Source organism: Limanda limanda, chromosome 14, assembly GCF_963576545.1.
Source record: "Limanda limanda chromosome 14, fLimLim1.1, whole genome shotgun sequence".
NCBI classification, from domain to species: domain Eukaryota; kingdom Metazoa; phylum Chordata; class Actinopteri; order Pleuronectiformes; family Pleuronectidae; genus Limanda; species Limanda limanda.
The window spans coordinates 8,786,529-8,800,337 of record NC_083649.1 but is presented as its reverse complement, the minus strand read 5'-3'; the positions used below and the strand labels follow the sequence as shown (position 1 = coordinate 8,800,337).

At 43.8% G+C, this 13,809-nt stretch overlaps 1 protein-coding gene across 1 annotated transcript in view; it reads right to left on the bottom strand.

The window, feature by feature from the left end:
- fryb (furry homolog b (Drosophila)) overlaps positions 1-13,809 on the bottom strand; it is a 42,304-nt gene that overhangs the window by 1,977 nt on the left and 26,518 nt on the right. Inside the window, exons 35-65 of the mRNA XM_061085742.1 lie at positions 13,554-13,722; positions 13,321-13,408; positions 13,122-13,195; positions 11,898-12,048; positions 11,266-11,369; positions 10,334-10,425; positions 10,115-10,208; positions 9,562-9,781; positions 9,233-9,384; positions 8,795-8,982; positions 8,567-8,661; positions 8,225-8,423; positions 7,884-8,105; positions 7,332-7,530; positions 7,107-7,204; positions 6,732-6,902; positions 6,218-6,358; positions 5,930-6,115; positions 5,669-5,833; positions 5,147-5,221; positions 4,806-4,976; positions 4,577-4,585; positions 4,030-4,224; positions 3,759-3,896; positions 3,451-3,665; positions 2,807-3,011; positions 2,524-2,673; positions 2,327-2,425; positions 1,254-1,337; positions 885-902; positions 598-708 (exon numbers count right to left, since the gene is read on the bottom strand). Coding sequence (XP_060941725.1) covers positions 598-708; positions 885-902; positions 1,254-1,337; positions 2,327-2,425; positions 2,524-2,673; positions 2,807-3,011; positions 3,451-3,665; positions 3,759-3,896; positions 4,030-4,224; positions 4,577-4,585; positions 4,806-4,976; positions 5,147-5,221; positions 5,669-5,833; positions 5,930-6,115; positions 6,218-6,358; positions 6,732-6,902; positions 7,107-7,204; positions 7,332-7,530; positions 7,884-8,105; positions 8,225-8,423; positions 8,567-8,661; positions 8,795-8,982; positions 9,233-9,384; positions 9,562-9,781; positions 10,115-10,208; positions 10,334-10,425; positions 11,266-11,369; positions 11,898-12,048; positions 13,122-13,195; positions 13,321-13,408; positions 13,554-13,722 — 4,278 coding nt within the window. The remainder of the gene's footprint in view (positions 1-597; positions 709-884; positions 903-1,253; positions 1,338-2,326; positions 2,426-2,523; positions 2,674-2,806; positions 3,012-3,450; positions 3,666-3,758; positions 3,897-4,029; positions 4,225-4,576; positions 4,586-4,805; positions 4,977-5,146; positions 5,222-5,668; positions 5,834-5,929; positions 6,116-6,217; positions 6,359-6,731; positions 6,903-7,106; positions 7,205-7,331; positions 7,531-7,883; positions 8,106-8,224; positions 8,424-8,566; positions 8,662-8,794; positions 8,983-9,232; positions 9,385-9,561; positions 9,782-10,114; positions 10,209-10,333; positions 10,426-11,265; positions 11,370-11,897; positions 12,049-13,121; positions 13,196-13,320; positions 13,409-13,553; positions 13,723-13,809) is intronic.

Here is a 13,809-nt window from a genome sequence, read left to right as displayed (position 1 = left end):
TCACAGACATATTGAGCTGTACAGTACAGAAATGGAAACGATAGAGCTCATTTAGAAGCACTCAGTTCAATAATGTGCACTTAGGTAAGTAGGCTACTATTGGGTTTCTTTAGTAGAAATTTCGTAAATGTCATTAAATCAGATTTAATCGTTTCAGTTATCAAAGTAGTGGATGAAGGAAACTAGATTTCTAGATATGGGAGGAATTTGTATGAAGTTTTTCATAAGATTACTTAGACTTTAATAATCCTGAAGAAAATTCTGGTGCCAGCTTGCTCCAAGAAAAATAAAGTAATCTGCTGTGTTCATCACAGGATGATGTTGAATTCATAATTTTATCTAAAGAAGGATGTGATGTGAATCTATTCAAACGTTTTGATGAACAGATGTTGAAACTGTTGCTGTCGGTAGGAGCAGTTTTGAAGCAAGATAATCCTGAGTAAATATTTTACGTTACGTTATCTATTCTTCACGATCCCAGTGTGTGAACGGGCTCTGAAGTGAATCTTATCACATGTACAGAGAACAATCAGTTGAATAACCTGCAGTGTTACGACTGTAAGTGTCGTCTTCATGTGAAAGTAGGAGTGGTCTCACCTCAGGAACAGAGCTGATGGCATGGACCTGACCAATGAGCGAGCAGTAGGACTGGAAGAGGAGGAGCAGCTGGAAGTGCAGCTTGTAGAGCCTCTGACAAAGCTCCAGTTGCTAAAAGACATTAAAGAAGGAACAGAGTGAGATCTATCACACACAGACACAGTCACACATGCACACAAAGGAGCACAAACACACAGTGACACAACTAGCTGATTGCCTTGTGCTAAGTTAATCTGTCCCATAGGAATCTAAAGCAGTGAAGTGAAGAAACGTGGAAGAGAACTTACTGCAAGAGACTCCATTTGCTAGACAGCGAGAGAGCATGTTAGGGAATCAGAGTGAGGTGAGAGGAAGACAAAGCATCAATCAAACACATGCACAGCAAAGCATCAACTAGTCACAGTCAAGCTAGCAAGAATTAGTCAACAGTATAAAGCACCCAGAAGCTGTACATTTCAGTAAGTTCTTGGTGGCTAGGAGGAAAAGTCAGGATGATAAAATAGATATCACAGCAAACAGACAAAGGGAGCAAATATCTCAGCGTAGAGGAGCAACGAGCAAGATGAGGAAGGTTCCTATATGTTTTAGTGAGTTTGTGTATAAATTCTACATGTATCTGTTTGTCACAGTAAATAAAATACATTCCCCGTTCGCACCTTCTCCTCCGAGTCTCCGGGCTGGCATGAAACTACGCTTTCACCAGGACACCGTGGGAACGTGTCCCTACAGTTCCTCAGCCACTGAGGGGAAGACATGTAACACAACAGGAGAGGGAGGGAGAGGGAGGAGATAAAGGAAGGTTAGTCAGTGACTAATTTCAAAGATGAAAAACAAAAATAACTTAGCAATTAGTGGTGGGGAAAAAAAATCGATTCTGTTCAGTATCGCGATATTTTGCGCCCGCGATTATATCGATACTGTAGCACAAAGTATTGCAATTTTTTTTTTTTTTTTTTTTTTTTTTTACAATTATATATGTAACAGCCCCTGGCTGGCAAAGCATGACGAGGAGAGTTTCAGAGTTTAAAAGATACCTAGTGTGTATGCGGAAAGGGTGTTCTCCACTGCAGGAGATATAGTAACAGCCCAGAGGAACTTTAACATCTGAGCATGTTGACCAACTCCATTTTCTGAACAAAAATGCCAAAATTCCCAAATGAATTTAACATTCATCCAACTGGACTGGACTCTAGTAGTACACATTTTTTTATTTTTCTCAATTTGATTGAAGCTCTAGGTTACTCTTATTTATATGATTATTCTCAGGGTTATTTTACTCTATTATGTCTGCTTTATGTTATTGTATTGTATTTAAATAATTGTAAGTTATGTGCTGGGAGCTCAGTGTTCATGTGAGAGGTCTCCTATTCAGAATATAATTACAAAGGTCCTGTGTCCTGAATGTTCAAGGACACAGTTTTTGCACTACCCTTTCTTAGTTATTGCACTTCAGTTAATGTGTAGAAGACAATATTGTTCACAGAATTAAATGTGACATTTTAAGTGAGGTGAGCAGTCTTATTTTCCTCATTTTTTGTAATGCCTTGAATAATGTGGGGGACATGAACGCAATATATCGCAGAATCGAATCGCAATACTTGCAGTATCGCAATATATCGCAGAATCGCAATACTATTGAATCGTGGCCCAAATATCGCAATACTATTGAAACGTCACATTTTTGCCAATTCCCACCCCTATTAGCAATAATGTCGAGAGGCCGACTTACCAGTACAGCAGCCTCCTCTTTGGTGTTGTAGGTGTCCAGGTATTCCTGCAGCTCCAGCGCACTGAACTTCATCTTTTCAAGGAGACCATAGGACATGATCTGCAGAGAGAAAAAGAAGAGTTGCGTTAATTTGACTTAACTGACTAATTCAACATAACATCAACCTTAGCACAGTTATGTCTGCCAGCAGTGCTCACCGTGTCAGCATCGATGTAGATTGTGGGACAATCGGAGCAGGTAGTCAGCATCTGTGAGGATCTTTGGAACTTTGACCCAATGCCCCTCAAGCCCTCTCCCAGGTAAGTGGCAACATCAGTCGTCAGGGTGCAGAACTTCCCCTGGATGTTCTGGGTCAGGAAGAAAGGTCGAGCAATTATTAGACATCCTTACACAAGAGAACCAAAGAGTTAAACAAAAACCCTGCAATAAAAATATATCTACTTAGAGTGAAGAGTTGTGTATTCAACAAGTAGGATTTACCTTAAAGAGAGAGGAGAAGACTTGGAACGTGTAGACGGCGCAGGACCCGTCTGAGTCGGTCACGAGCTGGTTGATGTGACAGCGCCACGCGTCCTCGGCGTCGTCACACACTGTGGGTTGGAAGGCTGCCAAGATGGCGGAGAAAAATGGAGAGGGGGGAGGAGGAAAACCAAGGTCTTCCAAGTCATCTACATCATCACGTAAGCTGTGACCATGGAAATGGGAAAGAAATGGGGGCACAAAGAAAAAAAAAAGGATTTGATACCTTTCCCCCTAGAAAAAGGATTTTATATCCAAATCAAGTGCCCAGCTGCATCATGGGATTATATGAGCTGGATAATGTGTTCGCTTCACTGTAGAAAAAAATAGCAGAACATTTAAAGCTTGCACCTAATGGACCGAATAGGAATAATTAAATACTAATATCTAAAATGTCTTTTCAGGATATAATCATAACAACCTGATCTGTCCAAGTGTTGTTTACACAAACATTATGGTTGTGGCAGATTGAAATAATCTCATCACTGCAGTTTAACCGAGGTTTAGGTCCAACCTCCGTCAATCTGGCTGCTGGTAAAAACTTCCAGTGAGACAATATTCCATATAGTTGTGTTCTTGCTCTGTGTCTCCTCTGTCTCATTCACCTGGGCAGACAGTTGGGGTCTAGAAAGTCCAGCGGTGGTTGGCAGTAGTCTGGGTTGAGGCGGTGGTCCTGGGTGGGCAGCTGATCCTGAGGCTGCCCCGGCAGCTCCAGGGTAAAGCTCTCGCCGCAGTCGGAGCCGTGAGGGAGCTCGTTGGTGCTCAGGGACAGCTCGTCGTCCTGGGCCTGAGTGTCCTCATCATCACCGTACACCCTCCCCTGAGGAGACACACAGGTTAGGTTTCCTAAGGACACCAAATTTTTATGTACAAATAGAAACGGTGTGTATCTTTACTAGGTTTTATCCCTCACATGTAGGCCGCTGAGGTCATCAAGGATGCCCCCATGGCCTGGTGTGGTAGCATTGAACGAAAGTGGGTCGGCAGATGTGTCATAAGAAGTCGACAGAGAATCGGTGTGATTTGTCTCCTCTGATGGAGAAGGGTTAGTCTGGAAGAGGAAGGGAAAACAGGAATATCCATCATTGCCACTTACTCTGTCAAATTATGTCTTTACACTTAATTAGGGGACTCCAGTTTGTCAGGTATGTGTTTGCACAGATCCAGCAGTTGAGGCTACGTACGAGCTGAGAGTGAGAGAGGCTCTGGCTGGTTGAAGACTCCTCCTCCTCTGACGACTCATCCGAATCGTGGGGGTCCTCGTGACCCAGGCTGGGGGTGCTGCCTGAGTGCTGGCTCTCCTCTAACAGGTCCCCCAGCTCCGTGCTGTCCAGAGATCGCCGACGCACGCCCCAATTAAAGTTATCGACAGTCTCGCCCTGAATAAAACACACGCATATACATTGGAAGACAAGTGCAGAGGCAACAGTTGCAAGGAAGAAGAACAATGGTGGCTGAGTAAGAGCGTCTGTCGACAAGCACACGATGCAAAATGAACTGTTATTCATGGCATGAGAATATGCTGGAAAGGCTGTTTGAATCCAAGAGGATATTCTTTCTCCCATTAAGAATTTACAACATAATTTATCCCCATTACGCAGATGCAACCAAGCTGTGAGAGCAAAATGAAGCACAATCAACATGTTTGTTTTTTCAGTGGGAAACAAAGGAGCCAGCAACACCAAAGCGCTGATTAAAGCTGATGTAAGTGCTCAGTGTGAGACACCTTACCTGGAGCTCCTAGGTAGCGAGGGGAAGAGAGAGAGACACAGAGTTAGACAGAGAGAGAGACACAGAGGAGGGGCAGAGAAACACATTTCAAATATATTGATGTTAAAGAAAGACAGGTGGAAAGACTAAAAACACACAAATAAAAGGTAAAAGGGAAGGAAAGAGTCAGACACTAAATACTGTAAGTCAAGTGAGCATGTGGAGATATACAGTGGAATATGAATGTCACCTCTCCGTCCTCCAGCTCCACGTCCAGGAAGTCAAAGTCTCTGAAAACCCTGAACTGCTGCTCGCTGGCGGTGTCATCGAGTGTGTCCTCTCTAGTCCCGCCCTCCTCCGATGACACGCCGCTCTCTCGCACCTCCATCATGTCCAAGTCGCCACACGATGAGAAGATCACCTGACGAGAAGAACAGAGAACTGTATTTAAACCCATCACAGGCAGAAAGTAAAGCTCTTAAAAGATGATTCTCTGTAAAATTCTGGAATTTAACTATTTCAAAAGTGACTTCTTTAATTAATCAGAGCACAGATAGGACATTGTAAAGAAGAGATGGGCACGTAGCTTACAGATGGGTTCTTAGTGAGTCCAACTTCTTGTCCACAAAGAGACAAAACGTTCACCAGCTTCTCTCTGGTTCTTTTCTGTATGTAGAAGAAAGACAGTGAGCGATTAAAGTATTAATCAAAGAAGGAACATAAACTCGAACATACTCAAGATTAAATAACCAATAAACAAATTGTGCCCAGCTGTTTGAGGACTTTTGCATTTAGTCTCACAGAGTTTATTGTTTGTGCAATTTAACCACAGCAAGTATCTGCAGAGAAATACGAGTCTGATGTCAAAACAAAACAGAGCAAGTGCCAATTTGTTACTGGATATATCAAAGCAGTGGCAGCTTTGATTTATGTGCTTGTCAAAGTTATACAGTTCATAGCTAGAGTAGAGAAATACCAAGCGTCATTAAGATGCCACGTCAAAGATTTACGGTTCAAGCTACATGAATAAATTCACATAAAGAGACAGGTTGACAGTTGTTACAGATCTGCGGTGGTGACATGGACACATGTAAACATCACATCTAACTTCACCTGAGATGACTGTGGCCGCCTCCAGCTGACGGGCACCAGGATGGTGTTGGAGTTGGATCCGGAGGAAGTGGAGGAAGTGCTGCGGGTCACAGCCATGGCTCTGGCTTTCCCCTCTCTACCCCCTGAACCCTGGAGCTCGTCAAACCGACGGCCAATCACTGGAGTCTGTGAAGAAAACAATTACGATGTGTCGACACAGAAATTATTTCTAAAAAAAGCGTCATACTGTTTAGTGTCAGCTCTGTTTTGTTGCTTCCTCACCTCCGAGATGTCGAAGGTGAAGTCCAGTGTTTTCCCAGGCAGAGCCTTGGCTGAGCCGTCCCACACCCGGCTGACCTCCAGGTTGGAAAGGTCACCCTGCGTGTGGCCGTACGCCGGGTGAACGAGGCTGGCAGAACGTGATACCACCAGTTTTAAGATGTTCAGAGCATCCTTCCAGTGTACGGTCTGTGGAATCAAACACACAGTATAAGAGGGACTGCAGTGCATAGTTTACCAGAGTCGTAGTGGATTGAGCTTCAGTACAGTCAAGCACTGTCGGACGCTAACCTGGACAAACTTCTCAATGGTCTTGGTGACATCAGCATTGAACTGTTTGACGTGAACAGCCGTCAGATCCATGTGACTGAGCAGACAGTAGATGATCTGGAGGAGAGACTGCTGCATGCTGGGAAGGCCCTTGTCCAACAGCTAAGAGATGGAGAGAGACATTTAGCTCATGACAAAGCATGGGACCAGAAAATGAATCTTGCTTCTGGGCAAAGTCAAGAGTTGAATGACAACTACTGAACCAGAGGTGACAAGAATAACTTTCTCCAACTTCTATCTTCCAGCAAGATATCAACATGAGCCCTCACTGCCCCTGACTGGAGAAATGGATCACTTACTAGCTGCCCTTGCTTCACATACACAATTAACTAGCACCATAACTATTCAGCAAACTTACTCTCCTAACATGCAACAAGTTATGGCAAATACTTAAAATCCCTGTAGCTACACCAGGAGAAAGATAACCACCTACATCTAGAAATAAAGGAATCAATGCACATTGATCAACACTTACCTCAGCCATATAGGTGACCATGCTCAGTGTGATGTCGGAGAAAGCCTCATGGAGGTAGCGACAAACCACACTGACCCAGGAGAACGGGTCTCGTGTGTAGGAGCGCGTCTTGTAGAGCGTCATCACATGGGCCAAATGGGACAGCTTGGTTTTCTTCTCCACCAAACACACCTGAGAGGCGATGATAGAGAGATCATGAGAGAGTGTGGAAAGCAAAGGCAGTCAGCTTTAAAACTGCAATGATTTATGGGCAACTTTTCATCTTTTTTTTTCTGTGCCTGTTTATTTCTGACACCTGCCTAATGAAAGATTAACATAAAATAAATAAAATAATAAATAAATCAGACTGAGCTCAGGTGATGAATTGCATTGTACCTGTGCGATCCTCTCAGCGCTCTCTTTACAGAACTGAGTGGGGTGGCCAAAGTGCAGCACAAGGTGAGGCAGCAGACACAGCACGTTCAGAGGGAAACCTGCACAGAGAGAAGAGGTCAATCTTCAACAACACCTAGAGGGAATAAAAGCAACAGTTTGTCCCTGACGCTGCTGAATCTGCTCTAAAGGATTCTATAATGAACGTCATCGTGATTCTGCACTTACCGATAGACTGTGAGCTGTCCACCACAGGCACACGGGACACGGGCGTGAGCTGGCAGAAGAGCTGCAAGGTGAGGTCGGAAGTGGACTGGGAGGTGAAGCCCTTCAACAAAAGCTGCTGAATCCCAGAGAAGCCGCTCCACCTCAGCTGAGCCTGCAGCTTCTCGAGGCGCTCACGGTTCTCCGCTCTGTCTAAAGGAACCTGGGAGGAAGAGAGGAGTTTTTTTCTGGTTTAGCCGAAGCTGGTAACAGCACTTAGTGACCTGAGGCATTTGTATTGTATTTTAAAGGCTAAGAACTGTTTCCACTTGACAGGAATCAATAGCTAGTTCTGGCACTGCTGAGTGCTGATAGCTGTTCTCACCAGCTTAGGATGCTTTCATTTTCAAATATAATGAACTATAATTTTTAGCAATTCTACATAGTGTGTACGTGGCTCAGTTGTTCAGATGTCTTGTTTCAGTGGGAGCTTTCTCTTTTTCTTCTGTAGTTGTATCTCTGTTTTACAATTGTATTTCTTTCGCTCTAAGATCAGTACGTTTCATGTTAATCTACCTTTGAAAGCAGCTTGTGAACCAGACGAAGTGACATCTGATATTCAAACTCAAAGTCCGACTCCATGAGTGCCACGGCCACCCAGAAGACCGTGGCCAGTATCGATGAGGGATGAGAAACGTGGGCGGGGTCCGACAGAACGCTGGGATCGATACGATTGGTGGATGACGTGCAGGAGCCGGGGATTCTTCCTGATCGGGAGAGGCCGTGACTGTTGCAGGCCTGTAGATTGAAAATGAAATAAATCTTTGTGTCACAATTAAAAACAACAACACAAGACACACACAAGATCATACGTCAGCAGAAAACTATGTGATATAAAGAGAGTCTCCCTCTCTTGCCTGAATGCGATCCAGAGTTGCACTACGAGGAGGATCGTACGACGGGTTGTTACATTCACCAAACTTCTTGGGGACGGAGTAGGAGCGTTGGTGACGTTGCGATGACAACCCCGCGAACCCTGGGCCAGGGAAGTTCAACTGGCCCGTGCTCTTCCTGTTCATCAGTTTCTCACTGGTCACAAAGTCTGGTGAGGACGTCCTGTGCACCACACGGAGAAGAAATAAATAAAACAGAATACGGTAATTAATGTTGAGTCTCTTGTCCTGGATCAAAATAAAGGTTGGATGAATATTTAATTTCATGTATATTCTAACTAATTTTTAGAAATAGCAGAGGCGTACCTGGTTAGAGCTGCCATAAGGTCGCTGTTCTTCAGACATTCTGCTAAATTCACCACCACTGATTCCAGCGTCAACAGCACCTCCATCACATACCCCTGAAACACGTGTCGTTTGATTCAAATCTGCATCGACATACATTCTGTTTTGCAGTGTAAAAAAAGGGTGCTGAAATACTTCTCTCCTCTACCGTCTCCAAACCAACAATCTCTCACTTTTGCCGTTTCTCACCTGCACCTCATCTCCATGTTCTCCCACCACCTCCACCAGCCGTGAGATCAGGTCAGAGACGGCGTGGTTGTTGATTGGCTGTTTGAGGGCTCTGAAGATCTGGAAAGAGCGGCCGGCATAGTGACGCGAGGAGCTGCACAGAGCCGTCTGTAAAGCCACGTCACTCAGCTCCTGCTCCAGGTGGAAGTCTGTCAAAACAGATAAGGTACAAAGACACATCAATATTCAGCTAAACCCACATGTGGAGTCTTGACACATTTATGCAGACGGCTTATCTCTTTTAAGAGGTGATGTAAATGTTGGAGAAGATTGGCAGTTCGTTATTATGCATTTCGCGCCATCCTGTTGTATTTTTCATTTCGTCTAAACTAGCAGTGTGCCCTGATATCTCTGTTATTCATTGAAAGGTATCTAGCAGTGACATGATTGTTGCCTCACCAGACTTGGACTCCTTGAAGACAGAGACGACGTGCCGTAAGAAGTTGGAGAGCTGCTCCGAGCTCTTGGAGTTGGGGTTCTTTGGTGTGATGTCCTCGTGCACCCACAGCGGCCCAAACGCTCTGAGCAACAATAACACAGTACTCCAGGCACTGTATACCCACCACCAGTAACACCACATACATGTTACACAAGCACTAAAAATATAGATGTGCACAGCGCACACACGCCGTGCTCGACAGAGAGTTTTACACTCACACACACGCCTGCCTGCTCGGACATGTGGTGTCCTCTAGGAGTTCACAGAACATTGGTGGAGCTGTGTGTACCTTGTGGAGAGGAACTCAATGAGTTTGTTTGTCTTCTCATCCGTCTCGTTGGACCCATCTTCAAGATCCTCCAGGTCATCAGGGGTCACAAGAGGAAGATTTCCAACACTGCCCGCAATGCTGCCGCCACCCAGACTGGCCGAGGACGAGTTGGAGGTGGAGCAGAGGCCTGAGTCGGCCACTGGAGACGACTGCCACTCTCGCAGGAAGTCTGGTGCATCTACGAAAATGACGATAGAGAAAATAATTAACTGTACTATTAATTAACATCAGAGCTTTATCATGTTGTTATGTACGGCAATCTTTCAGTTCATTGTCCAAGTCATTTCCAAATAATGGTGATGGAGAATTAAAAAGAGGAATCAGGAGACGACATATCCCTTTGGCAAACCCTAAAAATCAAAAGGCAGCAGTTCACTACATGAAGTGAAGTTTCATGCTCACTAAATGATAACAGATGCATTGACAGAGAGACAGGTGGACATACTGAGCACTAAATTCCCACACACTATATTCCAGGAGGATAATAAATGTGCATATGGATTCCACTCACGGGACTGCTGGTACTCTGTGTGGTAGCTGGACTTGATTGTGAGCGTCTTGTTGTCACTGATCTCTCTCGTCAGCATCAGAACTGAGGCTATGACCTGGAGAGAAAAAAAGAGGCAACTCTTCTTGAGAGACTAGTAAAACCTTCTATGTCCACTTCTACTTCTGCAATTTCTAGCTCAGAATAAAATTGTAGAATAACGACATAGAATCCCGCTCAGACCTGGAAGTTGTTGTTGCAGGAGAGGGCGATGAGGAGGTGGAGAAGGAGGCGTTTGCTGTGTTCGTAGACCTCTGGCCGGTAGTGGTCCAGACCTGGCCAATAAAATACACATCCGGTAAGACAACAACAACAACTTTTTATTTTTGCCCTCCTAGAAACACAAGCTTGTACATTTTTTTAATTTAAATACACGAAAAGACTAATTAACACTAGATTCTGTTCATGTCCCCTGAAATGTTGGGGTTGAGTTTCTTAAATGGCCACAGTGGCTTGTTGTGCTTCACTGGTTGTTATGACAATTGGCAACAAGTGATCCAGTGTCTCCTGGTTCTTGTGGACAGTATGTGCATTTTGTCAAATGAAACAATGCAAGATTGATTCTTGGACAGTATATTGCGCACAGGGCACAGATTGATTGATAACACACAGCCTGAGCTCCAGGGTTAGAATGCTGAATATGCAAAACATAATAATGCATTTCTGACAGGTCAGGTACGTATACACGTTAGGTAATGTGCTAAAATGCAGACCCTGGGGAATGTGTCAGTGTCGACACAAGGGAGCAGCGTGTTCTGAAATGCATTGTCAACGTGGTGGAGAGAAAAGCTCACACTGTCACGCCATTAATTTAGTCGAGGTCCCAGACGACACCTCCACACAGAGGTTATTTCTGTGTGAGATTGAGTAAACACCATGTTTGGAAGCACAGTGAATGATTGAATGGTTTTTGATCTTTTCTTTTTGGTTGTCATGGTCTCTTATGTGAAAGACACGCCCTCTGAGTTGACATGTACATTTGACAGATGTGTGTATTATGAATAACCTCTACGCTGTGTATGCCTGTTACTTATCTTTCCAAAATGATGATATGAACTGAAGACAAGAGTTGGTGACTGAAGTTCTGTATATGAGTGTACATTGTGTGTTCCTACCCAGGAAAAGGGCATGGAGTAGCAGGGGCAGGTGCAGAGCCCAGTCCTCTCTCACACTGTGGTCCACCACCATCTCAGTCATGAATATCACCGCAATGTTACACCTGAGGACAAACACATGCACATTTTTGTCAAAGCACAGAGAATATTTCAGTGTAAAGTTGTAATAAGAAACAAATAATCTTCTTCACTGAGTTTAATAAAGAAAAAAGTATTAAAAGCAACTAATAATGAATGATTGAGATATTATCTGGATATTAAGCTCCATTAATGTTTTACAACAGCTGGTTCTCCTGTGATGTTTATGAATGCATGCATTGCATATCTAACCTAGGTCAAATGTTTGCCTTATTTTAAGTTAGTGGTTTTTGAGGTGTCCAGAGAGACGAAGATAAATGCGTAAAGTAATTGTTCCCTACATAGCAGAGCTGCCTCGGTTTCATTCTGTGCTGCAGTTTATCAACCATCTGTGAGTAGGTGTGACTCGTCTAGTCTGAGAGACTGCTGACTCGGCTGATCTGCTGCTGATAATAGCATCACTGCTCCAAATCTGAGCCGGTTTTCTTTCTTGGTTGTTTCAGAGCAGATTTGTCTGCGCAGTGTGAGTCCGTGTTGAGTTTTCTTGTGTGTACCTGTGCAGTGGTCCTCTAGGTGTAATGGTTTCTGGGAGGTAGTCAACCAGAGGAGCCCAGCAGCCACCGTTAACAGGCATCGGTAGCGGCTGAGGACGGTTGGTCTCCAGAACACTCAGTAGCCAACCAGCATATGGTGGGAGAGGGTCATCTAGAAAAACAAAGATTTTGTCAATAATATTGATATGCATATGTCACATGGGGCTAATTCTGTTTCTTGTTGAGAATAAACACTGGAACCACGGCCGTGTGATGAATGTAAAACTAACTGTAGTACACAAACCTAATAGTATGACACATAACCCAACCAGCAACCAAGCTAAAATATTAATTTAATGTTTTAAACACCAAAAAAAGAGTGCTGGTAGGTGAATGCTGTTAACATTGAGGTGAGGCTAGATGTTTCCCCACATTTCCAGTATTTACACTAAGCTTAATTAGCCTTCTGGGGGTGCATACAGACGTCAAAAAGCATTAAATTACTTTTATATATAAATGCATGTATTTCCTAATATGTCAGAATCTAGGAACCCCTGGGCAAATGACGTGAAGTGAAAAGAAGTAAATACATGAAGTGAAAAGAAGTCAATGCAACCCCTGCAACTTTTAATATTAAATAATTAAACAGTAATGTCCCAAGACTTTTTCTTGTTAAAGTGATTGACATAAAATAGAATCTACTTGTTATGGTTTAGTCTAAAATAGTTGTGTCAGGTCATAGACTGGCCCGGTTAGAGTGTCCCCTGCTCAGACAGCTATGCTCATAAATTGACTTGTCCTTGTACTTGGCTGGTTACATCACTGCTTAGTCACATAAAGACAACAGCAGCAGACTCATGTCTGGAAACCTTCCAACACAGATGCTTGCATAAGATTGACTGTGGTAGAGGTTGCACAGCGTCTGTGTGGTTACTCTTCGCTTGAGTCCAGATAAAGTGACATACGAGTTCCAAAAATCAAAATCCAGTGAATGAGACGTGCGTTAGTTCACGCTGTTCTAAACTCCATGACATTCCACCATAAATGTTGTTTGCACTGTAGGTTTGTGAGGGGATTAGTGGCAATTGGCTTTTTTATGTCTTAAGCTAAAGTGGGGAACAATAGTGTCTGACAAGAAGAATCCATATCCCACAGCACCCTTCAAAAGACAGACAGGTGTGACTCCCCTCTGGCGGTTCAGTAAATTTGTTTCTATTCATTCTCACAAGAACCAAGACAACTTACTCTTTTCGTCCTCGTAGGAACCTCCAGAGCTGTTGCTGTAGCGAGACTCGAGTCTGTTGTGTGCCCTCGCCCTGCTGTGAAAAACAACAGATCACAAGTAGGATTTAGAGTTTACAGATTTAATGTGTAAAACCACATTCAGATATTTTAAGCCAAAATTTGAATCGGTATAAGTTTATAAAACTGTATTGATACTGACCGCTCTTCCTCCCTGACCAGCTTGTTCTCATCTGTGTCTGGCAGGTTCTCCTGACCGGCCACCACAGTGTTACTGCTGGAGGTGGTGCCTACACATGAGAGATATTTAAGACAACCTTCAACACTACAGGACTGTCAGAGCCAACAATTTGTCGCATAACAAGCTGTCAAGTTCAAACACAGAGTCAAAAGTCATTTCACATCATAGATCAGTACAGGGACCTCTCTTCTCACCGGTCTGTGAGGTGGAGGCTTTGTTGCTGGCAGCAAAACGGTAGAAGGGAGGGTTGTCACAGTGCAACACCACTGGGTTGACTGGGTCTGTCTGCTGCAGCTCAAACAGGAGCTCCTCCATAGTCTGGATGGTGTTGTTGCGACACAAGTATATCACCACCTTCTTGATCTAAAACAGATGAAAACATGTTTCTCATTAAGCCCTGTTCATTTGTATTTAGGTATTTGTCGTGAGATGTAATACACACATCGATTT